The sequence below is a fragment of the Pyricularia grisea genome (assembly GCF_004355905.1).
Source record: "Pyricularia grisea strain NI907 chromosome V map unlocalized Pyricularia_grisea_NI907_Scaffold_6, whole genome shotgun sequence".
In the NCBI taxonomy this organism is placed as follows: domain Eukaryota; kingdom Fungi; phylum Ascomycota; class Sordariomycetes; order Magnaporthales; family Pyriculariaceae; genus Pyricularia; species Pyricularia grisea.
Genome location: NW_022156719.1, coordinates 19,024 through 44,940, shown reverse-complemented (window position 1 = coordinate 44,940; position 25,917 = coordinate 19,024). Strand labels below are relative to the sequence as shown.

Sequence of the window (25,917 nt, the reverse complement as noted above, 5' to 3'; positions counted from 1 at the left end):
TCTTCACGATCGCCAGAATAAACATCGACCCTCCCTTCACCCTGATAGTCGACGACGATAGCAGTGATATCTTTGGAAGGTACGACCTCCTCTTTTTTTCTGTGTGCCAACTCAACGAACCATACTACACGAAATTGTTAGCGGGGTGCGTGCTCACAAGACGAGGCCTGTTCATACTTGACTTGAAATATCCAAAATTTCGTTGTCGGACAGTTTTTTTGCGAAGATGGTCGGTGGTTTCGAAGCCATGCTTTGATGAGTATCTTGTCGGAAGCCCCGTTGTCGTCGAGCTTGGCACGCAATTCCAGAGTTTAAGTTATTGGAAATGCAGAACTGTCATGCGGCGCCTTTAACATCCATCTTTCTGCGGGTCTCAGCGATGATTACTCTTGGGCTTGTCGCAACGTCGTCGTCGTTCTGATGGGCAAAAATGCGTGAGCAGGGCTATCATTCGACTTGGTTGCTAACAACCACGGCGGGGGACATTTTGGGACTGTAGAGGACGATATTATGGAGGATGCGCTGGAAGTTTCTTACCTGCGTGATAATATGGTTTTGTCGGGCTTTGGTAATTCAGAACGAGAAGACGACGGGCTCGAAATTATTGTTGTGGGATCTTTGGCTCGGAGATTTGGAGGGGTTGTTGCGGGGTTGTAGCTCAGGGAGGGAGGCGTCAGCTACTAAACATTGGGCAGCAATAGTTTAAATTGTTTGCATGATTACGAACTCTGTTTGATGGTAACTTAATAGTCAGTAGCTACAACTTATCTGCATCTGCGTGTCATGTCAAGAATTAGGGTCCTTGACTTTCGACAATGATCGCATTTTTGTTGCACCTGGAGGACCATGCAAAATCAATACGACCACAAAAACACATGGAACCTTTTTCTGAGCGTTATGTGGCTAAAAAACGCCTAGGCGGTGCGAGCTGACACGAAGCTATGGCGTACATTCCTTATCGCTTATGCTCTTATCAATAGGAACTCAATCACCGGGCGCCCTTATGATTCGTCGCACATTTTGTTCTACTACAGCCATCACCTTGAGTGTTCAGTCTACGTAACGAAGGTTATTTCTAAGCTGCCTTCCTCTTGTCGCGCTTTGCCTTGTAAACAATTCGGGGTCATCCCTTACCACCCAGCATGGCTAGACTGTGCATTCTGAAGTAGAAGCGTTCACGCATCTTCGTAGGTTGTCTTTTTTCCCCTCGCGACTTCTTTTCGCTCGGTGTTGTGGAAGTGGCATGATTAGAACGCCGCAGCACCCTGAATAACATCTTCTCCCGCTGGATTATGTTGGAGCCATCACCGATAGGTTAGGCCAATGCCCTTGCTTCACCCGTGTGGAGCGTAATGCTTAATCTCAAGCCAATCGAAAGGAGTATTCTTGGGAGTGTCGTGCGCGTTTTGGAGGAGGGTTGGCCGGGTGCTCGTATTGGATCGGTGGGAAGACCTGGCTTGTTGTCTGTTGCTGGTTTGACCCCTTTGTGCGGCAACCAAATGCGGTTTGACTAGAAGAACGGCAATATGTCCGTGTAGGGTTTAGCAGGCGGGGTGCGCGATGCCCGTCGACGCTTCCGGTTTGGTTTCGGACTATACTCGATCGTTTCATCGGCCGTTGCTTGCGTTTGCGACTCTAGGCGGGCTCACGGGCCAAAATGGGACAACAGATAGCCTTCTCCTCTGCGAAGATGGTAAGCTTTGAAGCGAAGCGACAGTGCCTTACGGTTGGGCTCCGACTTGGCCGGAGGCCCAGAGGCTGCTTTCCTGCCAGGTGTCAAGGGAGTTCATACGTTGTCGGGGGGACTCCTGTTGATTCGGCGCAGCCGTAAATCACTTGTGGGCCACTGCCTAGGTCCGAGGGCCGTGGTGATGGGGACGGATGAGAGCGCGTTCAAGGTGCAATGGCTGATGGCGATGTATGTATCCGCCCACCGCGCTCACGGTTTCTCGTGGATCTGAGCAGGCTCTCATCCAATGATCAGACGCAGCGCCAATCTATTGTGGGGAACATGATTAGGACCCTGCGAGAGGGCCTGTGCGTCAGATGGCCTGGTCCACTCTACAGTCCCGCATTTCCTCGGCTTTCGAACTGATAAAGTGAGTTCGTACCGCTTATCCGCTTATCGATACAATGAATTCTCGTAAAACCCCCGCGATTTTCTAACTCACCTAGCTTCTGCAATATCGTTGCACGATGACCCAGCTAGCGTAAATGGCGCGTGAACGCAGAGACTTGCCGGTTGTTTGCCACGATGGAAGGCTATTACTGTATCACAAACTACGAGGGTCTTAAATCCACGGCAGAAAAGGTCCTCATATCCACTCGAATGATGTGCCCAATCCCAGGTTATCCAGGCACCTGGCGTGTACACAGTTCGACTCCGCGAACAGAGCTTCCGGAAGAAGCGAAAACTGTTGTTCATGCGTATCGTGAAATGCATGTATGTATACCGTCGAACACATTCTAGTCACCACTAACAAATATTGAAGTCCCCTTCAATTCATAGCTACGCGAGATCCCTAGGGAGAAAATTGACCTATGACAACTCCCTCGATATCATATGGATCGGAAAGTCTTTTCAGTCAGACGGTCATACAACGGTAGTACTTATCGTGCTTCCCAAGCCAATCGGCGAAGAGACAATCCAAGAAGGCACAACCGCCTCGAGGGGAGAACCACCATCCAGAACCGCCAATGTTCTCAAAATAGCCTTCCTACTGGAGACGAAGGTATGTAAGGAACCTCAAGCGATAATCTGCCCTAGGGGAGGGTTCATCGTCAGGCAAACCAGAGGTCGTGTATTATAGCTAACATCAGCGCTCTCCCATAGTTTTCTGCCGAGACCTCAACAAAAGAACACACTGCTTGTTTTTACAAGTCAGACACAGACCCTTTACCCGAAACCAAGATTTTACAAACTGGTGATGTAATCGAGCTCCATAGGGGCGCCAAGATGCGCATAAAAGAGGGAGGTGTTTTGGTACTTGCGATCCGTTACAGAGCAGAAAAGTCAGAATGTGTACAAGATTACAGATTGTCGAACTCAAAATAAGCACGAAGTTGATTGCCAGTCAAAGCAGTTCCCAAATGAGGATCGCTTTGCAGAGTAAATGCCGGATCGGAATTATTCGCAGGCTCCAAATTGGTTTTGGTAAGGATATTGTTAAAATTCACGTCTTCTGGTGAAGGATAGCGCAAATTGTCCGAGATGTTGTCCGACAGAATGGGTGACACATCCGACAACGCAACATGCCCCAGGATGGGATGTCCAGCGGCTGGGGTGGAGTGAGGCGTTACTAAGAATGAATGATCTTGGACCTGCAGGTCTGGTCTAGTAGAAGTTTGGGAAAAGTCGTCTTGTGGATTGGATAGGTTTTGTTGTTGCCAGCTAGCCGTCAGGGGGCTGGCGTTGAAGGTTGATATCGTCTGAGCGTGCGCAGATGGGTCTAAAGCCAAGTAGGGATCTTGGGCAATCGTGTTGGCCACCAAGGTGTTTCTAGACAAGGGTGGCTGTGGCTGAGGCGGCGATGTGCCGCGATGCGGCTTCCGAGTATAGTCGATACCGGCTCTGCTTCGCCGCCTCCGGTTCAGGGCGGTGTTCAAACTTTGGTGCCCTCCCAGCTCATCGGCCCGCCGCCGCTTCCGGTTGGGTTGGGATTGTGGCTGCCGAGCGTTGTTGGAGGCGGGGCTATTGACTGCGTCGGCGTTACCTCCGTCTGGCGAGGGCTCAAGGCTGGTAGGCACGGGCTGGTTCAGTCTGGTTGTTGATGTAGCGATCGACGGGGCCTGCTCTGGTGGCACGGTGTGGCTAGCGACTGGGTCAACCTCACTTGTTGGCGCCACTATTCTTTTTGTTTGTGGTGATTGGGGGGGTTCCGGACAAGCTTCTCTGTAGGCTTTCCCAAGCTATTGTGTTAGCAGGTTCCAGCAACCATGGGTAATAGATTCAACTAACTAGCGAGGAACGCAGTATAATCAGGGGATCTCAGTTTGGATTGGAGGCCAGCAATGATGGCGTAAATGTCGTCGGCAAATATTTGGCTGCCCAGCTTTCGCTGTAAGTGCGGCGCAGACGCAACAAGTTCGTTGACAACCTCGTCGATAAACTCGGACTTGTACCGACGCCGATTCAGCTCAAATTGCGGCACACTTAGGCCAATGGCGACTATTTGAGTACACTGAAGTTGCTTGAATGGTAGCAACGGTTCATCAGGTTGGTGGTGTGAGTACAGTCGGGTCAACAAATTCTGAAGCCCAAGCTTCTTGTTCACTGAGGATGCCTTTTTGCGGACAAGCAAAATGATTTTTATCTGCTTGATACACGCCTCTATCTCCTCCGACTCAAGCGGGTCTGTTGAGTGGGCTGCTGTTCGCAAGGCATCAAGAATGACCTTCCTGGGTTGGCTTGTAGCTCCACAGCTGGGTGGTGCAAGATTCTGGTTCATGTTTTCGCGGGCGGGTGGTGCAGAATTTGGAGAGTTCCTGTTTGCGTGGGCGGGTGGTGCAGAATTTGGAGAGTTCCTGTTTGCGTGGGCGAGTGGTGCAAGATTTAGGGAGTTCCTGTTCGCGCGGGCGAGTGGTGCAAGATTTGGGAAGTTGCTGTTCGCGCGGGCGAGTGGAACCCCCAAAACATGCGGAGTAGTGGGAACTTCGAAGCACTGACGCATCTCCACGAAAGAAATTTGAATTGGGGCGTGTGGGTAATCCTGCACCTCCCGCCCAAACAGGAAGTGCGCAGAGAGGCAGGGAACAAGGGACGCAAACTGATGGTACTTGTTTAGCGCGGTGGATCCTTTTTCGTGTGGCTGAACGTGAATGCAAACTGTTTTGCTTCTCCTGGTCGCGCATTCCTTATCAACCTGTTAAGCCCACCCCTCCGCTGGGGGGCTTGGCCGATCTGGACACACCGAGGCATGATGCCCTGCATCGATACCCCCACCTGCAGTAACCTTTGCAGGTACTTATCAGGGAGCTATTGCGTGAATGACAGTTCCAGTCTTTACTGGAAACTAGTCTAATTACAGTTACGGTGTGAAGACCCGCCCCACCGCCCGTCCATATTTTCTGGGTACTGCCAGGACTCACGGGCTAATATAGCCACAGGTGGCAGAAGTTGGCCGAATACATATGTTTTGAGAACAAATTTGATGCACAACCGCTCGCCGTAACAGATGACAATTTGGTTCTTTCGCTCTTTTTCAAGAGAGATTACTTGCTGTGATAGTTGCATTTGCTACAGTGGAAGACCGTAGGTAATGCGCATTTGTGCCGTATCGTCCATGTAGAGTCAACAAGGCTGTCCATTGGAAATTCGCAATGTTGCAAAAGACAAGCTGCAAGTCTCAGCTCCCAGCTCCCAGCTCCTGCTCCCAGCTCCCAGCTCCTGCTCCCAGCTCCCAGCTCCTGCTCCCAGCTCCTGCTCCCAGCTCCCAGCTCCCAGCTCCTGCTCCCAGCTCCCAGCTCCTGCTCCCAGCTCCTGCTCCCAGCTCCTGCTCCACACTCCACGCCCCCGTTCCACGATCCACGCTCCTGGCTCTCAAGCACATCACCATGACAAAACCAGAGATACGCTGCCCCGTTTGCGCAAAAAAGCTCTCCAAAAAGAGCAATCTTAAGAGACATATGAATAGTCAGCATTCCGGCGAATCACTTACCCTTCAAAGTTCGAACTGTTTTCATCGTCTCAATCAAACTCCCCATTTGGTTGTTTGCCTTCGTCGTGAAGCCTTCAAATTCACTTACGACAACGCGCCGCACCTCAGCTTACAGCTCGATCCCAACGCGGAAGAGATCTTGCCGTCCGAGTGGTTTCCAAGACGTGAAGAGCTAGAATTGTATCAAAACTTCCATGAGATACAAGGCGAACATGTGGTGCTACACCAGTCACTAGTCACGGCCTTTCACCTACGACATCTTTCCAAGACGGGCAAGTTTAAGGTCGACATTCGAGAGTGGAACACGGACGTATTTGATGAGTTCCCTGGTGACGATTTGACAAAAGTCACCTTCCTCATTCTTGATACGACGGACGGCGACCCTCACGAAGCCCCGAAGCCTTGGTTGCAAGCAACACAACTCAAAGACCGACATGTCAGTCTCTATCCCAGCCAACGAGAGACGGAGATGGAGCAAGGGAAGGTGGAGCTTATCAAAGTCTTGGATGCCATCGCAGAATCTGCCACAGATGGGAGGTTCCAGTTCCGACCCAAAACATGCTTCGGAACCGGCATCTGTGTGTTGTCTAAGGAGCAAAAAACAGTATACAAACGCTCCTGGAGCGCGAGTTCATCCCATGTATACATCTCGGAACAAAGACTGTCGCTTGTACCATGTTTTCCGCTCGTTAACGCGGCGAAAAGGAAACGAGGGCAGATACATAGCGAGCAGGGTAGCACCATTGTACCTTGGTTCCACCAGGAATACATACCTCTGGCGGCCAAAGGGGAGTTCCGTGTATTCCTTATACCAAAAGGCACCTCGAAAGGTGTGGTCTTCCACTGGATTCATACTGCTGTTAACCGGGACAACTCGGAAGTCAAAGATCTCGTTGTTGTTACCAAACCATCGGGAAACGACAGCGTAGAGTTTACGGAAAAAAGTACAACTGAGGAGCAGCTGAAAGACTTTGCACTCTACTATTACAAGGAGTTGCGAAAGCGGCTACCGAACATGTCATTTGATCAGGGAGTTCGCTTGGACATTGGGGCTAGCGGGGATGAGAGGCTTTGGGTCATTGAAATCACTCCCTGGTACTCGGCCCACTACTTTTCATTGACTGGGTTGCCTTCCCCAAATACACAAGTTTGTAAGACGTTCGCCAGGTCTTTGGCATGTTCCATAGTTCCAGACTTATGAAGGGCGTATAGATATATACTTATTCTCATCGACTTGGTCAAGGTAGCCATCTTGAGTCCTCAAGAAAGAAATCATCAGGATGTATCCAGACCTGTTTGGGCAAAATGGGTTACAATTTTCGGCTGGGTTCAAGCGACAGTCGACTATGAATGTGTATCTACCACGCCAGCACCCTTGTTTTGCGGCGAGACGTTACTCCATTGCTTTCAAAGAATACAAGGTTGTGTTGAGCGCCAGGCTCGCTAATTGACTGCTCTAGCAAGGGTCATAAGGGGACCCGCATACACATTTTAGGTCATCTACCCCAGATTTCTTGCCTGGCGCCGCACGCCCCTTGCAAGGGATTGTGTTATAAATATAGCTCGAACCACAATTTTGTGAGCCAGCCTCGCTCATTGTCCTCGCACTTCTGGTCTACTCACCCTACATTTAACTGATACAGTTCTTGAACTCAAAGATCAAAGGGAAAAAGGTCTTTTGGTGGCAGTCACTAAGAAGTAAGGTATGATAGTGTATTCCGTGGCTGCATAGTATCCCCAAGGCACTACGACTTTTGTAACGAACGTTATACAGATGGACATTAGCCTGGCTAGAGATGCTTCGTCAAACACAGCATCCTGGACTTCATCCAGCACCATCCGCGCCTCCCAGAAGAACCAGGCGAACAGTCAAGACCAAAAAGTCAAAGGTGCGCATGCCGTCTTCCAAGAGACCGCCACCCGAGAGGTCCATCCTCAAGAAGAGTGACCCTGCGCCGCCGCCACTAGACCCCCGAGCTTTTCCCAGGTTGTCTCCCAGTCAGCTTCCGGAGAATGCGGTTGACGACGATGAGAACGAGGACATGCTGCCTCCCGCCTCGATGATTGGGGTCCTCCCAATAAAATCAAGGCCTGGTTCCAGGGGTCTCGCTTCAGGGAACATGAGGCTTCCACGGCATCCCAAGAATCTCAACTCTATAGTTAACGATCAGTGGCAGAGGGCACCTACCCAGCCATCTAATCGCCCTCCTAACCCCAATCAGAAGCATCTTCAGCACATGCTGCCCGACGAGACAGGCCTCCAGAATGACTCGGCAGCTGGCGAAGGCAATGCCGTTGGTCGACTGCTCCGCTCACAGTCGGATACAACAGTATTCGGAAGCAATCCCGGAAATAACCCAATAAGTAACATCCGTTCCAGTTCCCAACAGACATTGAAGCTGCAGCCTGTGGAATACGACGCGGATAAGCCCCTGCTACGAGTTGTCGGCTTCAAATACTCTCCGAATCCAGAGGCTCGCTCATCCCCGGTGGTGGCGGCCTCGCCCTCCGAGTCCGACCAGAAAATAGCTCCAAGACAGAGCCAGCAAGATAACGGTAAGAGACTGCCGCCGAATTGAATTGCATACGTATTTTTTTGTGAGCGAGCGTCTTAGACTAAGCCCTTCCGCAATATCAGGTTATCTTCCTCTAGACCTTAAACGTGAACGGATCAGAGAACCCTGGGGCTGGAATATAAGTTAAGCTGATGAGCGACGACTATCTGCTTTAACTGCTATGGGTTCATTAAACAGGTATGCTCAGCCGCGTCCCAACTGGCCTGGGTATGGGCAGCAGCATGGCAGCCCTCTGAAACAAGGCCCAACCCAACCAGGTTAGCCTTCGATCTCCAAGAGCGGTCCAACGGCGGGCTAACACGATTCTAGACTGAAGTATGGGTCTTGTCCTTCTTGGTTCTGGCTTTGGCTTCAGAGGAGCGTGTCTGGATTTACCGATTATATTGAATCTAAATACGTTTAGGAGTTTTGAAATTCCAGTACCAATGGTGCAAATAGAAGGCGTCGGAAGAGAAAGATGAATTCATCAGAACGTCTGAGATACAATTTTTCACAACCAGATTCAAGCGAAGGTCAGATTTCGACATCAGACACGTGCCTGACCCCTGGACGGAATTTCTTCGCATCCGCGTCGTACGTGATCCAGCGGCCCTCCTTCTCCTCGGCCGTGCCGTCGTCGCCCGACGTTCCAACTTGAGCAATCTGGTACGCGAGCCACAGGCACCTCTCACGGCGCTGCTCTCCCATCGGCGGCGTCTCGAAAGTCCTCTCATCTTCCTCCATGTTTTCGTTGACGGTGAAATGGTCCATCGGAAATGCCGTCTCTGCCCACACAAGCCCACGCATTGCCCAGTCCTCAGGGAGCGGTCTCCGCTCGGCCGTGTGAGGGAACTCGGCCGTCTCATACTTTTCGGGGTTTTCAGACCCGAGAGCAAAAGAATTCAAGCACAAAGTGAGCAAATGCCAAGGGAAAGAGGCCTCCAGGTATGACATTGCCGAGATTTTGGGCTTGGAGCCACCGGGACCTTTCAAAATGGCCATTTGGTGCAAAAACATGAGCTTAACGTTGAGGTAAGAGAGTATGTTCAAATCTCCCAGGCGTGAAAAAACAACTTCGTCGGTCCTTTCCACAAACTGGAGAACCTCCTTAAAACATTTGGCCAGGTCCACCACGTCGGCATTCGCCGATTTCTGCTGTTCAGACGAATCCGTTTGGGGCTCGGTCGAAGCTGGCTCGTCCGCGACGTCGATTTTCGGCATGGGGGGAGGCTTTGTCGATGCGTACAGTGCCCTCATCAGGACGTTTGTAGCCAGGCCGTAGTCCAAAAGCGCACATATATTCGACACGGCAATTTGGTAACCAGATTCGAGCCAGCGGCGCGCGCCTTTGGCGACGGCCAAGTCGAGGCTCGAAAGAAACTCGTTTCGCGCTTTTTCGAGCTCCGCGGTGCCTTTTCCAGTAAAAAAAGTCCCGTGGCATCTAAGCAGCGCTCGATCCACGGCATGCAGCTTACCGTGAGTGCCAGTCATGACTGGATCGAACAGCGTGAGAATCGACTCTCTGGTACTGTTGAAGGGGATGGGCACACACAAGCTTTTGGCATAATAAAAAAGCTGGGCCACTATGTTGGGCCTCGCCAAGATGGCTAAATGGTGGTACAGGCGTCCAGTGGTTGGTGCTTTGTCACTGGCTCGCGAGTAGAAGCATCCTCCACCATTCATGGGTCAGACCCACCTTTGTTAGCGATTCACACCCAAACACACCAATAAGCTTAACAGCTGAAGAATTTTCGCCCTCCGGGCGCCGGTCGTCATGGCCTCACCAGAGGTCTCAAACCGCCGCGCGCGCCCGCAGAGCACGCCGCAGGCTTTGCCGCAGGGCCAGGCCGAGTCGGGACACGTATCTCTCGACACGCGCACCGCTAACGCGCCTCAGCCGGCTGGCCGCGGAAGGCACTCCAGCCTCCCGGCCCTGGCCATCAAAACATTGCAGCAGGAGTTGGAAAACGTGGAAACAGTCGGCAGCTGGCTCGAAGAGGTCTTTGCAGCCAAGCTCGAAAGTTTACAGGCCCCGGAGGACGCCGCGCTTAGGAGAATTGTTCTTGAACTTGACGACGTGATCAGCGGCTGGTTCCTCAGTCGCACCCTCCCTGAAAAAGAGCGTTCGCGCTCCCCGTCGCGTTCGCCGACCAGTTCCAGCGAAAGGCGCAGCATTTTAATTACGAGGACGGGCACGGCGTCGTCGGCCTCTAAAGGCAGAGGCACGCCCACTAACAAATCGGTTACATGGGCCGAGCGAGCCGCCACGCCACCAGCGGCGGCCCCAACGCAAATTTTAACCCCGGCCACGCGCTCGTACCCGATACGTACGACGCCCGGCAATGTACCTGATAGTTCCGCAATTCCCTCCCAATCGGGCCGGGACCGCTCCCAAGCCCCGAAACGTTTGACAGAATAGCCGTCCAACCGCATCCTGATCCGCGTAAATGACAAATTGCGGATGGTGACGAGGGAGCCATACGCGGTAACGACCAAACTGGCCGAATTGGTCTCGGTGCCACACAGTGAAATCCCAAACGCCAAGCGTACCCCCACGGGCTGGGGTGTTACGGTGGCCTCTGAGGAAATACGGCAAAAACTCCTCAACCCCAGCGCGGTCAAGGCCATTATGGACGCATTGGACGCGCGGGAAGTCACTGTCCCGACAACCTGGCACACATACGCCGTCTCTGGAGTGCCCCGAACGCTCAATTGCCTGGACGGAAGAAAGGACGTACATGAGGTAATCCAGGAGGTACCGAGACGACCAATTAGTACAGTTTCCCGGATTGCCATTTCAGGTACAGATCCGACATCCTACAGGACCAGTTAGTGCAACCTTTGGAAACCACCCAACCTTGGACACCAAGCATCCCCAACATGCAAAAATCTTTTGGGCAGAATGCTTCCGAGATAATTGCGGATTTCATCTGAGCAGGAAGATAGTCCACAACTTCTTCCCTCGACGACGCAAAATCACAGGCATTTACGAAATATATACCACAATCGACCTACCAAATTGGGAAATCAAGATAAGATTCAACACTGAGCCAGCCGCAATCTTCACGCCTAACGACAACTACCCCATGGCGTATTGCAACCAGAAACAGTTCCCCTGGTATGATTGTACCCGAAGCGTATGCAGAGTACATATGCTAGCCAAAGCACAGGCCTGGCACGAACAAAAATCACGACAACCAGGACCTGCACCAATGACCAAAATTGTGTGGAACCCCAGCGTACGGGACAACGAAATAACCACGAACGCACGAAAGACACCCGTACCAGCGAAACACCCACTTGACCTAGTCGAAACAAGAAGTAGCCGCACACCCAGGGACAAGAAAAACAAGGACCCACGACGCGAGTCCAGCAAATCAAAAAACTAGGACAGCCAGACGGCACAGGGCACCGAACGGCGATAACAGGAACGGAACAAAGAACCCTAAACGTTACATAGGACACGATAGCAGCACACGAACACATATTTCTCGACATACGACTCGATGGCAGACCCATACGAGCACTCCTCGACAGTGGAGCACAAGGCAACTACATCTCACCAAGGGTCGTAGCAAAACGACGGATACCTTGGCAACAAAAGAGAGAACCATACCAGTTGCAGACCGTGGAAGGAGAGGCAGTTTTATACGGGAACGGCACCATCGAAACAGAGACCGTACACCTTTGGATGGAGAGCTACGGACGAAAGGAACAAATCACCTTGGACATTACGGAGATAGGGGATAAAGACGTGATATTAGGGATCCCCTGGTTCAGGAAGAGCAACCCCAGGATAGATTGGACAACCGGCCAAGTCCAATGGGAAGAGCCGTTAGCCTTTGAAGGAAAACCCAAGAAAAGGACTTCACGCAGCGAACGTAGGGCACAGGAGCAAAAACAACAAAAGATCATGGCGGTACTAAAGAAGAGCGAGCCATGCCTGGAGCCAATATCGGAAAAATCGCGACTATCCACGAGCGAAAAACGATCGAACTTTATTATATCGATTAATAACATCCCGGCCGAATACCGGATGTATGGACGACTATTTAGCCCAGAACTCAAGACAGGACTACCCGAACATAGTCCGTTCGACCATGAAATACCATTAAAAAAAGGAACACAGCCCAAATTCCACAAGATATACGGCTTGAACCCGACACAGATGGAGGCACTAGACGAGTACCTCGCAGAAAACCTCAAGAAAGGTTATATCAGACCATCGACTTCACCAGCAGGATACCCAATCCTCTTCGTACCAAAGAAGAACGGAAAATTACGACTATGCGTGGACTACAGACAATTAAACGACATCACCATAAAAAATTGCTACCCACTCCCGCTTATAGGAGAATTCCGAAATATGCTCTACCAAACACAATGGTTTACGACACTAGACCTCAAGGGAGCATACAACTTAATCCGCATGAAGGAAGGCGAAAAATGGAAAACAGCGTTTCGCACCAGGCGAGGACATTACGAGTACCTGGTAATGCCCTTCGGTCTCACCAACGCCCCAGCAACCTTCCAAACTATAATCAACCACGTTTTCAGGGAATGCCTAGACATTTTTGTCGTTATCTACCTGGACGACATCCTTGTCTTTTCCAAGACGTTGGAAGAACATAAGCAACACGTTCACACAGTCTTATAAAAACTACAGGACGTTAAACTCTTAGTTGAACCAGAAAAGTGTTTTTTTTACAGCAAGCAAATCAATTTCCTAGGATATACTATCGCTCCTGGAGAAATCAGGATGGTGTGACATTTGGACCATGAGATCACCAGACCCTAACCCTGACCCCTGACCAACGACCCACCAGGGTGATACCTTTATCGACGTCGCGTCAAGCTCAGAACTTTGTTTGTTTCCTTTCCTCTCCTCAGAGTAGAATCTTCGTCGATAGGCGCCAATAGACTAGCTTCCGTGCTATGCTTACCCTGGCCGTGACACAATTCTACTCTCTAAAGAATCGCTGGCCTAGCGATTAACAAATAAGGCGCAACAAACTATCTTCACGCCGCTGGCGAGCGACGAAAATAAATCCGCACCCGACAGACCCGACCCGACCGGAGTTCGACAGGAACGTCAATTCCAGTCCCCGACCACGACCGATCCGACCTATGCCCAGGCTGAAGGACCATCCACCTGCGAGCAGGAAATCACAAAGATTGATTACGAACCAGACGGAGCAAACAGACCGCCCCATCGACGACCCGACCCGATCAGAAAGCGAAACAGACTCTCGCCCAGGCACCAAGTCCAGTGTCGAGGACGAAATCGAAGTTGCATCTTCTTCGCGGTCCCCGGAGCTCAACGTGAACGCACAAGAAAACAACCCCAGAATGATGGGCGACGCAAACGACCCAGCCAGCGAGATCGCTAGGCTAGAAGCGGAAATACTTAGGCTAAGAAACGCGTTGAGAAACGACACACCCAGCCCCAGGCCCTACAGAGAATTAAGGCACCGAGAGCCATCAGTGGAAAGTGCGTTCGGCGGAACGAGTTTCAAAGCAAAAGGGATGGCCGCTTGGCCAGCCTTTACCGAGTTCCAAGGAACAGGCGGCATCAACCCTATTTACAATGACAAAGCAAAAGCCAGAGCCGATTCACCCCCAAAGTTCGCAGGAGACAAGACGCAATTTGATAGCTGGCTGATAAAGGTGGCCGACAAATTCGAAGAAGATGTCGCCATTTTTAGGACCGAGAAAAGTCGGATGCGTTACCTGATGAATTTGCTCGAGGACAAAGCCGAGAAAGCAATGATTACTCGTTACGTTTCAGTTACACGCCCCTTTTCATCAGTAGCCGAGATGATCCAAATCCTAGAGTCCATGTACCACGACCCCAACCAGTCCATAGCTGCCAGAGAAGCCCTTAAGAAACACGAGTTTGAGCTAGGCAAGGGCCAAGATATCCACGAGTTTATTGCCACGTTTAATTCACTAGCCCAGCAAGCAAAGGTTCGGGAAGAAGACTGGAAGCAAACCTTGTGGGGATGTATACCCGCCGACCTCGATCACCGTCTGCTGCACGATAGTGAGAACATCGACATAGACTACGAGACGTTTTGCCAGTACGTTACCAAAGCCGTCTACAGCAACCAACTGGCACAAGAAAGGCGCAAAGACCGAGAGAGCACCGACAAGACCAGCACGAAGAACGAGACCCGTAGCAGGACAGAAAACCGACACAGCAGAAATCCTGGCCTCCCGATATTACCGATACTTATACCGTTTCCTAGGAGTACCTTTCGTTTGGATTAGCGACAACGCCGGGCCGTTCATCTCCGAATTCATGGCGACGATAAATGAACTCACGGGTACTAAACACCGACACGGCAGCGCCCTGCACCCTCAAACACAAGGTGCCGTAGAGATAACCAACCAGGAACTGGACCAAAAGCTGCGGTTTTATATCGACAAATACCAGACCAGTTGGAGCGTACATTTGCCTGCTTTGGATTTTGCCCACAACGCCGCGTGGCATTCCAGCTTTGGTATGTGCCCGTTAAAGGTAGTGCTCGGGACCGAACCCCGAAACCCGCTGTCCACCGACCTGCCAACCACGACCGTTGATTCAGACCAGAAACGAAAAGCGCTGCAGATCGTCCGCCAGACTAAAGAAGTCCAAGAGTTGGCTCGCCAAAACGCGCTAAAAACGCAGGCGAAACAGGAAGAACAAGCTAACAAAAAGCGGCGACCAGTAGATTTTGGGGTTAACGACTATGTTTTCGTCAAGAAAAAAGGGTTTCCGACGACCGCACCGACGACCAGACTGGATTCACAGTGGACCGGACCATGGCAGATTCTAGAAGAACGAGGATATAGCTATGTTCTGGACGTACCTGAATCGTTTAAAGGAAAAAACTTGTTCCACGCAGACCGCTTCCGCAAAGCCGCAATGGACCCATTACCACAACAGAAAAAAGAGCCGCCTCCGCCAGAAAAGATTAACGGAGAACCAGAGTTTGTGGTCGATAAAGTTCTAACGTCCCGATTATTTGGCCGGAGTAAGACATTGCAATACCAGGTCGCATGGCAAGGATGTGATCCAAACGACACGTGGTACCCGGCTGAAAACTTCCAGAATTCAGCGACAGCCTTTGACGATTTCCACAAAAAGTACAAAGATGCCGCAGGACCGCCGAAGCGATTGGCAATCTGGATAAAAGCCGCTGCCGAGGATAAGTTGGACGAACCGAATCAGGAGGATAATATGGCAGAGCATGGAGAGTTGAATGCTAAAAGGAAAAAGCGACAACATGGTTAACTTGACAAGAGCCTCGCATGATCTCCTGCGTCGACATACGAGGTTTGGAAGGGGGTAGTGTGACATTTGGACCATGAGATCACCAGACCCTAACCCTGACCCCTGACCAACGACCCACCAGGGTGATACCTTTATCGACGTCGCGTCAAGCTCAGAACTTTGTTTGTTTCCTTTCCTCTCCTCAGAGTAGAATCTTCGTCGATAGGCGCCAATAGACTAGCTTCCGTGCTATGCTTACCCTGGCTGTGACAACAATTATATATTAATTTTTTTTATATATAATTATAATATTAATATTATAAAAGGCCAATGGGAATATTTGTTGCGATTCGCCGTATTGCGCGTATATATTTTAATAATCCAATATATATAAAAGGGACGGGGAACGGCCAAAATTTATACGCCCGTTTTTTTACAAAATTACGTTTGGTTCGATAATCCGGTCCTCGATTTCGCGTTATTTGCGTACGTTTTAAAATTATAATATTTATTATTTAATTCGTTATTTTTTATTTCGCCGTTTCGCGGTTTGGATATATAATTAATTATCCGGTTGCGAAAAAGCATTTATATTCACGTTCCCGTATTTTAACGCCCGTTTTTATTAAATATAAAAATCGTAATTTTTTAACCCGCGTTCGTAAATTTTCGGAAATTTATTTAAAAAATAATCGCTATATTATTCGAATTATATATAGAATTGTAAAATAAAAAAATATTCCAATATATTATTTTTCGACCAAACGCAATTATAAAAATAAATAAATGTTTTGGCGAAAATGGTAATTTTTTTTCCTAATAATATTATTTGGAAAAATAAATTATATAATTTCCGCGGATTTGGGAAAAATATAATCGTTACAAAATAAATACCCTATTTATCCAATTATTTTAATATAAAAATTTTTTTTGGTATATTTTTCGGCGTTTTATATATTTGCTTTTTCGGAGGTAAAATGGGTAAAATTTCGATTTTATAATAATAAACGTTGCAGTAATTTTGGCGGTGGTTCATTATAATAAATCGATCTGGTCTTTGTAAAAATTTAAAATAACGCGCCGAAAATAAATAACGTTAGCGAAATTATATATATTTAATATTTGTTTTTTTAAATGTTTTTTATTTGTTTTTTCCCGTACCGTTTAATAGAACGGAATATATAATTCGAATATATTAAATGGATTCATTTGGTTGGGTTCCGCGGTTTTTACGCGGTTATTATTATTTAAATTTAATTCGGTTAAAAATGGGAAATTAATACGAAATAATTTCGTTTGGAAATATGTCGAAAAGTTTAATTGGGTAATTTGGAAATTATTAACGTATTTGTATAATATAACGGGTTATTTACCAATTGTGAAGGGGTAGGCCAACGGCCCTGCAACTGTTGGGTTCCCAAATGGAGTTATTATTAAAGCTGAAGGGTAAAGGTATAAGACCGTTGTTTGTTCGTGCTGGGAGGGTGTTTATATAAGGGAAGGTCACGTGTGTCCCCGTCGTTCTAACACGTCATGTGATACGTGCATTCAGCACGAATCCGTTACATAGCCTCCTTGGGCGCCCTCTTTAAACGGGGCGGGTCGGCCCGGGCCCAGGGTGTCGCGCTCCGTGGTCCGTGTTGCCTCCTTTTTTACCTCGATGCTATGTCAGCCGGCTTCGCCCAATCATCTGGGCTATTATTCCTATGGTGCTGGTTGGGACCGTGGTCCGTGCTCCCCACCCGCTCCCTCCTCGCGTGCCTTCCTCTTTTATAAACCCCTCCTGTCCCCTTTTCACTCCGTTCTCACTTTGTCCTCACTTCGTCCTCACCTTACCTTCAGTCCGCGGTCATGCCTGGGCGCGCCCTGGGTTGGCCCGGGGCGCGGACTCCCCTTTGTCGCCCCGCTTGCGGTTTGGTGGTGAGCAGGTTTCTTTGTCTGCCCGCCCGCTGTTTGTTTTTCCTCGCACCCTTTGTTTGTTGTTGCAACTGCGAGCAAATTTTTCACCCTACTTATTTTCTCCGCGCTCTCGTTTCTTTCTCGGTCAACTTCTCCTCCACCACCTCTCTCTTTTTTCTGAATTACGACCTTTTATCTTCGCGCAACCTCGCCGCCACGCTTCGTTTTTCGCAACTTATTCTTTGGCTCGTCGTCAGCTCTCTCCTCGGCCTTGATCTCACTCCTGCCCATCTTTTGTGCGTTTTTCGCCTGCATCCGTTGTTGTGCCGCCGTCTGTTCTTGTCGCGCCATGTTTGCTGCCAGGTCGAGTGGCACGATGACCGGTGCTTCTGGAGGAGGGGGCAAGCCCCCTCAACGTCCCTTCGGTCTGTCGGGTGGCCATAACGACCCCAATATTCCCGCAGTAAGTTCGCACCGGTATTCCCCCTCCGCCTGCTTTTCCCCGCTGACATGTCGTGCAGAAACCCCGCCGCGCCATGGGCGCAGTCGTCGTTGAGGGTGATTCCAGCGACGAGTCGCTTGCTGCGCCTGAGCAGCAACTTCCGCCCTGTCTCCCATGCATTAACGCGGCGAAAATTACTGGTGTCCTCGATTGCGCCCCCCGCCCTGACGGCACGGCTTGTAACAAGTGCCGCAAAGGCAAAAAATCGGCCTGCGACCATGGAGAGTCCCTGCACGCCAAGAACCCGCTCCTCCGCCGCAGATTTCGTGAGCTGCAAAGAATTATGCATCGCAATCAGCACATCGCCGCCGCTGCTGTGCCCTGCGAGAAAGAGGGAGGCCGCATTGTGAAGTCGGGCCGTCGCGTCCGCATGACGGACGAGTTTCACGTCGCTCGCGCGGCGTATCTAAGGGAGTACCATCGCTTGCGCGATGCCGAGAACGTAACCGCTTCGGGCGGTGACCGTGGTGGTGGCAGCATGGCTGTTATTTATGGCAATGGTGGTGGTAGCAAGGCCACGCAGCAGCTTGCCCGTGGGTTCGCCCAGGGCATGAACTACCTCGAAGTAAGTCCCGCCCTCCTCTAACTTTTGTTCCGCCGCGCTAACGTGTCGGCGCCCAGGAGCGCAACCAATAACGCCATTTCGAGGCCCTTGAGACACACGCGCGTCACGCGCGTGAAGCTGTCGCCGTCCAGCGCGAGACCAACGCAGCCATCCTCGCCCTCGCCGCTGCTCAGCAGCAGAGTTAAACGCCGGCTCCCATCCGGCAGTTGCGGCCCGCCTCGCGCTCGTCAATCCGTTCCCGCGATCTCCTCCAGCGTTACCGTCATGTTAGAACCTCCGAGTCCGCTAGGGGCGATCTCGGCCGCACCCCCTCCCGCCGCCCCAGTGCCGGCGCGTCCGGCGACCCTCGTCGTCGCGGTTCCTATGACCGATTTAGCGCCCTCCGCAACCGTTCTGCCGCGGTCCCCTCCTACTTCTGGCAGACTCCCGCCCCGGAGGCGGGTCCTTTTCAAGGCGATCCTTTGGATGACCCTGAGTTCGATTCGCCCCCGGGCCATTATTTGAGCGACCGGGAACTGGACCGAAAGATGGACGAGTACGGCCGTCGTTAATGTGTGCCCGTGGTGGGGCTTTTGTGGTGGCTTAATTGCCGGGCGGGTGGGTGGGCTTTTTTCCGTCCCGTGGGTGGGTGGGTGGGTGGGACTTGTCTTTTTGTTACGCCTCGTACGCCTTTGTGTCGTCGCCAGTTTTTAGTGGGGGACTCTCCCCGGCCTTCGGGCCAATATAACATGTGTTCGCCCCGCCAGGGGCTTAAAGTTTTTCTTGTCCTTCCTGATACCTGTGCTGCGAGGCGCGCAATCCGCGTGGCCCTAGTATTATAGGTATGCCTTTGGGCCCTTTGGCCCCTTATGGTGGTTTGTCGGGATCGTCCACCCCCCGGACCGTTGTTTGTGTGTATATCGCCCCATTGTACCTCGAATCGGTTAATGGCCTGTGCGCCTTCGAAGTGTTTTAGGGGTTCCCATATGGGATTATCGTAGCCTACCCATTTAACCAGTACCATACGGCCGTGGCCCCTCCCCCTGCGGTTTTTTGCGGACAGAATTTCCTCCACTTCCCATTCGTTTTTCCTATTCTCCCTTTCCTCGTCCGCCGTTATTACCGGCCCCGGCCTAACATCGGTGCGTAATTGAGAGGGGAGCGGGTCGGTAGCTGCGTACTCGACCAGCTCCACGTGGAAGGTCGGGTGAATGCCCCCCGGTACGTTTAACGTGACTGTTAATGGCGTGGGTACCGCGGTTATTGTGTATTTCCCATAGACGTAGTCGAGCTTGCGGCACGGGCGGTTGCTGCGTATGTTGCGGAGGTTAAGGTATACCTCGTCGCCTACTTTAAATACTTCTGCTGGGCGCCGAGACGAGTTCGCCCCAGCCTCTTGTCGTTGTTGCATGTATGTTATAGCAGCCTGGGCGATGTCCGTGCCCTGGCGTAGGTGCTCGATAAAATGGGTCGCGCGCCCCCTTGGGCTCGTGGAGGGAGCGGGCGACGGGGGTTGCCGGAGCGGGGTGGCCTCGATGTCGAACCCCAGTAGCAGTTTATTCGGGCTGGTACCCGTAATTGAGGAGTTTCTATTATTAAGGGCCAATTGGGCTGCGTCCAAATGTTCGGGCCAGTCCCTTTGGTCGAACGTTACGTAGGTTCGTAGGTAATGTTGCACCTCCTGGTTCGCTCGTTTTATACCGCCATCGGTTTCGGGGTGGTATATTGTAAAAAGCAGTTGTTGGATCCCTGTTTGTTTATATAGCTCCGTCCAGAATCCGCCCACCCAGTTTGACCCCCTGTTTGAAATAATCTGGTCGGGAAAGCCCCGGAATCGCTACCATGCCGTTTTGAACCTGATTGCGCAATCCTCTGCCCTTATCGAATATATTGCCTTTAGCTGTACGTATTTGGACAGTTTATCGGTTATAACCATTAAATACCGGGGGGCGGCCTCGTCGTATCCGGGTAGGTCCGTCATAAAGTTTATGGAAATTTGTTTCCAATACCTATCCGGCGCTGGTAAAGGTTATAACAACCCTTATCGAAGGCGTCGGGAAGGTTTCGACTTTCGGCATATATCACAATTGCGGACGAATCGCCTTACGTGTTCTGCCATCCCGTCCCAATGGTAATCCTTTGCCAAAACGGCGAAGGTGTTATCCGGGCCTATGTGGCCCACGATGGGGGACTTATGGGTCCTTTAGAGGACAGCGGTGGTTAAGGATTCCCAGTTTGGTAACCATAGGCGTCCCCGGTATAAGAGTATGCCCAACGCGCTGACCGCGCAGTCCGCAATCTGCGCCCTCGTCTCGGCTTTTGGGGGGAAACGTCGCGCGTCGTTACTAACCGCCTTTAAGCGTACGTGGTATATGTGGTCCTCCCGCAGCGCTTTTTGCCAAAGGGCGGCCAGGTGCGGCTGTGGGAACGGGGTGGTGGGTAATATGTTGGTTTGGATCCGGGGGCTGGTCTGGCTCGGTGCCAGTGTCGTTACCGGGTGGGAGGGGCGTAGTACGGTGGTTAGCCTTGGCTCGTAACATTTGTCCTGCTTTTTCCTGGTAAACGCGTCGGGGACTGTCGCTAATCGCCCAGGACGGAAACGGAGGTGGTAATGGAATTTGGCGAATGTTTCTGCCCACCGCATTTGCCTTTCGGATACTTTTTTTGGTTTGGAGAAATATTCCAATGCTTTGTGGTCCGTTAAAATTAGGAACGGTTGGCGGACATTTCGCAATTCTACGTCCCAGGCTTTTAGGTATATTATTACCGCCAAAAATTCCTTATCGTAGATCGTGTAATTCCTTTATATTGGGGATAATTTCGCCGAGTAGAAGGCCATTGGTTTCTATAATCCGTCCGCCCCTTTTTGGGATAAGCAGCCGCCCAAAGCCGAACCGGAGCAATCCGTTTCGATTTTAATCTTTGCCACGTCGTCCTATTGGGCGAGGATTGGGGTTTGGAAAAAGGCCTTCTTTAATTTTTCGAATGCGTTATTAATTTTTGGAATCCAACGGAAAGGTATTCCTTTTTTTGTTAACGATAATAATGGTTCGGTCAAGGCGGAATAGTCCTGGATAAAATTTCGGTAAAAGTTGGCGAACCCTAGAAATCCTCGCAGGCCCCTTAGCCGGGTAAATGCCTCCTACTCCCGTATCGCTCGGATTTTTTCCGGGTCCGTTTAAATCCCTTTTCCTGTTTTAATAATAAATCCCAGGTATTTTACCTCCTTTACCGCGAATACGCTTTTTTCTAAATCCAAATTTAATCCGGCGTCGTTTAGTTTTTGGAAGGTTAGGCGGACCTTCCGCCAATAATCGTTTTTGGAGCCTGACGAATAAATTAATATATCGTCCAGGTACGCCGACGTAAAATCGCCCAAAATGGTTCCCAATACCCCGTTAACGTAGCGTTGGAAGGTTGCGGGTGCCCCGGCTAGGCCAAAAGGGCATACCAGCCACTCGAAAAGCCCGAACCGTATCCGGAACGCCGTCAGGTGTTCGTCGCCTTCTGCCATCCTTATTTTGTGAAAGGCGGCGCGCACGTCCACCTTTGTAAACCATCTGGCTCCTGCTAGGGAGCGGATTATTTTTTTAATCAGTGGTAACGGGTAGCGGTCCTGTATCGTAATGCTATTAAATGCCCGGTAGTCGACGTAGAGGCGCCACCCTCCCGACGCCTTACGGACCATTAACACTGGTGCCGCCGTTAAAGAGAAGTTTGCTCGGATTTAGCCTTTATCCATTATATTTACCAGCTGTTTCCGTAATTCCAATAGTTGGTCCTTGGGCATATGGTATAACCGTCCCCAGGGCAACGCCGGGGTACGCCCTTGGTCGTCCTTTCGTAATTGGATATGGTAGTTAAACTGCCCCTTATATGGGGGAAGTCCGGACGCCTTGATTTGGTCGAATAGATCCTCGAAACCGGCCAACTTCCTAGGTAATTCGGTCGGTCCGGAATTACCCGTGGTAGTGGCACTTATTCTCAAAACCTGGGCCATTTCGCGTAAAAAGGTCGCTGCAAATTCCATTTGTCCGGGGGTATTCCGTTTTGCCCTTCTGCAAGCCGCCAAAAACACGTTGCCGATAACCACGGTGGGTTTATCTTAAATCCGTCGCGCCAATAATTCGCGGACCAGTATTCCCCTTGCTACCCCGATACGGAACCTGCTATAGTCGGCCTCGAAAAAAATCCCTCTATATGTTATCCAAGGGAGGCCCAATATTACGTCCCGGAATAAACCCGGGATAATGTAAAATAATATCGGCGTTACCCACCTATCCACGTCCATTTCGCATCTCGCAATTTCCCGTATTATTGGGAACGCGCGACCCAATGCGGTGCCCAATTAACGCGGGGTGGGCAACGGAAACCTGTCGACCCGCAACCGAACCGCGCATTTCTCGCTCATCGCCGCGTAATACTCGCAACCTAAATCCACTTGTACATTAACGAATTGTAAATTATTTAAAAAAAACGGGGATAAAAAAAGGTAAACCATTTATGGTTTGGTAAATCTTTTCCTCGCCGCCGTCGGTTATTATCCCTACCGCCTTTGCGGCTCCCATTTTCTTTGTATTACCCGGCTTAAGCCCCTAATTAAATCTCGTATCAGGGGTTATTCGTTTCCCTGTTAAGGGTCTTTAGGTGACATCGCGGCAACCGTCGTGCTCGGGCGTAGTGCCGCTGCGAGCCTGCAATCTGCCACCTGGTAAGTGGCGTCCCCGCAACGGAGGCACGCCCCTAATTCGCGCCGCCGCTGGTATTCCTCCTGTGAGACCCAGGGGGCGCGTTGTCTTGCCTCGCCCCCCGTCGTCGCTGGAACCGGAGAGCGTCCGTGCCGGCGCCTGCCTTTGGGCAGATTATGCCTGCCTGTCCCCAAGGCGTTAACGCCCGTTATTGGGGTGTCCCCGTCGTTTGCAGGCCTCGGGGTCGTGGTTGCTTGGGTGCGGTGTTGGCCATACCGTTTTTCCAAATCGAAGGCTTCCAGATCCTGGGCCACTTGGCGATAAGTTGCCACCGCGTCGAGGTACGAGCCATTTGCGGTACCCCGTCCCACGCATGCTTCCTTAATTCGGGCCGAAACCCTAAAGCGCAGGAAATTTGTCCGCACTTCGTCCGACCAGGAAAGCCCGCCCGCCGTTGCTAAAATCCTTTCGAAAATCGTAATAAATTGGGCGAAAAATTGGCCTGGTTTTATTTTTAGCGATTCGAATTCGGCGAAGGCCTGGGCACGTTTATGGGGGTTATCGTATATACGCTCCAAATATTCCAGGAAGTCGACGTAATTGTAGGCCCCATTTTTACCGCCGACCTCGTAATAGGAGCGGACGATTTTCTGGACGGTAGGTTCCAGGTTTGCCCAAAGGTACTCGTATTGGTCTCGGTGGTTACCGATAAAATCCGCGTCCCGCCGTAACTTGTATTCCATGGCGCAACGCCAGGCCGTGAATGACGCTGGTGAGCCGTCGTACGATGGGGGGTCCCGAAGGGGTTTCCGTCGAGGCGGTAACGCGGCTTGGAGGGCCTCGGCCGCGGCTGACGCCATTGGGACGCCTGATTAAAGGAATTGGATTTTTTTTTGTAGTTTGTTAATTGTCCGCCACATTTCTTGGAGGGCGATCCCCGTTATTGGGGCGGTACCCTCAGCTGTTGGTAGTGAACTCATAAGTGATCGAAAGAGGGAAACGAGCTTTAATAAATGTGAAGGGGTAGGCCAACGGCCCTGCAACTGTTGGGTTCCCAAATGGAGTTATTATTAAAGCTGAAGGGTAAAGGTGTAAGACCGTTGTTTGTTCGTGCTGGGAGGGTGTTTATATAAGGGAGGGTCACGTGTGTCCCCGTCGTTCTAACACGTCATGTGATACGTGCATTCAGCACGAATCCGTTACACCAATTTTAATTTATGGTTTTTAATATAATGGGCTTATATTTGGTTTTCGAACTTTGGGTATCAAAATATTAATAAAACGCAAAAAAATATATAATATTATTAAAATTGGGTCCGCGTACGGTTTTTCCGAGTTTTTATTATAAATTTGCAGGATTATTCGATATTAATATTCCAAATTATATTATACGTTTAACGTCGGAAGTATTTATATTTATATCCAAAAATAAAATCGCAAATATAACACGGATTTTAGAATCCGGTTTGGGAAATTTTTCGTAAATTTTGGTTTTGTCGATTTGAAATATAAACAAATTGTACCGGATAATAATATTAATAATATATAATTAATTAAATCCCCTAAATATAAAATTTTTTATTAAAAATTGGCGTATTTGGATAATCCGGTTTTTACCGTTTATATATATAATAATTTTGGGGATTTGGAGGACGTTTGTTAATATATTATCCGCGATAAAAAGAAAAAACCGTTTATAATTATTTTTTAATATTTTGCGATCCAAATACTAAATAATAATTTTAATATCGGGCCGGTTATATTACGTGCAGATTTATTAGTGCCTAGATGCTAGCGTACAGCCCTAGGGGCTGGGTTCTGCTAAATCTATAAATTCGCGTTACGTAAACGCAATAGGAACGCCGCTTATAAATAGGGGCTCCTAAATCCTAAAAATAACAGGTTAGTCTTAAATTTTTAAAAATTAATTTCTAATCCAAATGTTATTATTATAATGCTATCGTAAATTATTATACTTTATATTATTGCCCTATATTTTGTTAATTACCGTATACCTAACCTGTACCCAATCCCCGGTTATAATAATTTTAATCTTTCCTTTTGGACTATTTATACGATAACCGATAATAATCCAGGCGAATCGTTAAAAATTATTAAACCTGTAATCGATTTCGACGTTAAAAAAAAATACGCCAATTAAAACGTTATAAGGAATTTATGCAAAAAAAACTGGATTTCCAACGGGAAACCAAAAAATTTTAAAAGCAATTCCAACTTTTTACCGACCATTTTTTTATCCTGGAATTTAATTTATTATGGAAATAACGAAATAATTGGTTATTACAAATATAATAAATATTTAAGGCAATATTTAAAAAATATTGCATAAAGGAACGCAAGGTTTTTTACGGGTTTTTAATTTTAACGATTGCGTTTCGAAACCGTTATAATATTTACATTTTGGGGTTTCCAAAAAATGAACGTACCGTTACCGAAATTAATTGGAGCAATTTCGTTAAATGGATAAAAACGTTTATTAAAATTAATAAAACCAAAAAAACGCCATATTAAAATTGGAATAAATTAAATATTTTATAAAATAATTTCTTTTTAATTTCCATATTTATTTATTAAATTTAAAATCCCATATAAATTGTGAGGATCAGGCCCCCAGACCTGCCCTCAGAATCACGACTCGGCTCCACGCCGAGCCAGGGATCGGACAAAGGGTCCACTAACTCTGGATTTAAGCGCGTCTCTCCAGCGCGTCGTTAATTGTAATTTCTCTCTTCTCTTCAATTTAGAATTTTCGTCGATAGCGCCTAATACACTGAGGTTCTCCAATATATGCCTGGC

At 49.6% G+C, this 25,917-nt stretch overlaps 6 protein-coding genes across 6 annotated transcripts; 4 read left to right on the top strand and 2 right to left on the bottom strand.

The window, feature by feature from the left end:
* Nucleotides 1-2,254: 2,254 nt before the first annotated feature.
* On the top strand, nucleotides 2,255-2,545 carry PgNI_07997 (uncharacterized protein; the record flags this gene model as incomplete). Its single annotated transcript, XM_031127999.1, has 2 exons — nucleotides 2,255-2,443; nucleotides 2,510-2,545. 2 exons carry the CDS (start codon nucleotides 2,255-2,257, stop codon nucleotides 2,543-2,545), a joined length of 225 nt encoding a protein of 74 aa, XP_030979391.1.
* Nucleotides 2,546-3,030: 485 nt separating this feature from the next.
* Nucleotides 3,031-4,448, bottom strand: PgNI_07996 (uncharacterized protein; the record flags this gene model as incomplete). Its single annotated transcript, XM_031127998.1, has 2 exons — nucleotides 3,031-3,845; nucleotides 3,959-4,448. The coding sequence occupies 2 exons, from the start codon at nucleotides 4,446-4,448 to the stop codon at nucleotides 3,031-3,033; spliced, it is 1,305 nt and encodes a 434-aa protein (XP_030979390.1).
* Nucleotides 4,449-5,319: 871 nt separating this feature from the next.
* Nucleotides 5,320-6,858, top strand: PgNI_07994 (uncharacterized protein; the record flags this gene model as incomplete). The annotated part of the gene is made up of 1 exon (XM_031127996.1): nucleotides 5,320-6,858. One exon carries the CDS (start codon nucleotides 5,320-5,322, stop codon nucleotides 6,856-6,858), a length of 1,539 nt encoding a protein of 512 aa, XP_030979388.1.
* Nucleotides 5,346-6,510, bottom strand: PgNI_07995 (uncharacterized protein; the record flags this gene model as incomplete). Its single annotated transcript, XM_031127997.1, has 4 exons — nucleotides 5,346-5,613; nucleotides 5,746-5,829; nucleotides 5,912-6,058; nucleotides 6,431-6,510. The coding sequence occupies 4 exons, from the start codon at nucleotides 6,508-6,510 to the stop codon at nucleotides 5,346-5,348; spliced, it is 579 nt and encodes a 192-aa protein (XP_030979389.1).
* Nucleotides 6,859-7,552: 694 nt separating the features above from the next.
* Nucleotides 7,553-8,469, top strand: PgNI_07993 (uncharacterized protein; the record flags this gene model as incomplete). Its single annotated transcript, XM_031127995.1, has 2 exons — nucleotides 7,553-8,213; nucleotides 8,411-8,469. The coding sequence occupies 2 exons, from the start codon at nucleotides 7,553-7,555 to the stop codon at nucleotides 8,467-8,469; spliced, it is 720 nt and encodes a 239-aa protein (XP_030979394.1).
* A 4,870-nt stretch (nucleotides 8,470-13,339) lies between these two features.
* PgNI_07992 (uncharacterized protein) lies at nucleotides 13,340-24,976 on the top strand (the record flags this gene model as incomplete). The annotated part of the gene is made up of 2 exons (XM_031127994.1): nucleotides 13,340-14,292; nucleotides 24,958-24,976. The coding sequence occupies 2 exons, from the start codon at nucleotides 13,340-13,342 to the stop codon at nucleotides 24,974-24,976; spliced, it is 972 nt and encodes a 323-aa protein (XP_030979393.1).
* Nucleotides 24,977-25,917: the final 941 nt, after the last annotated feature.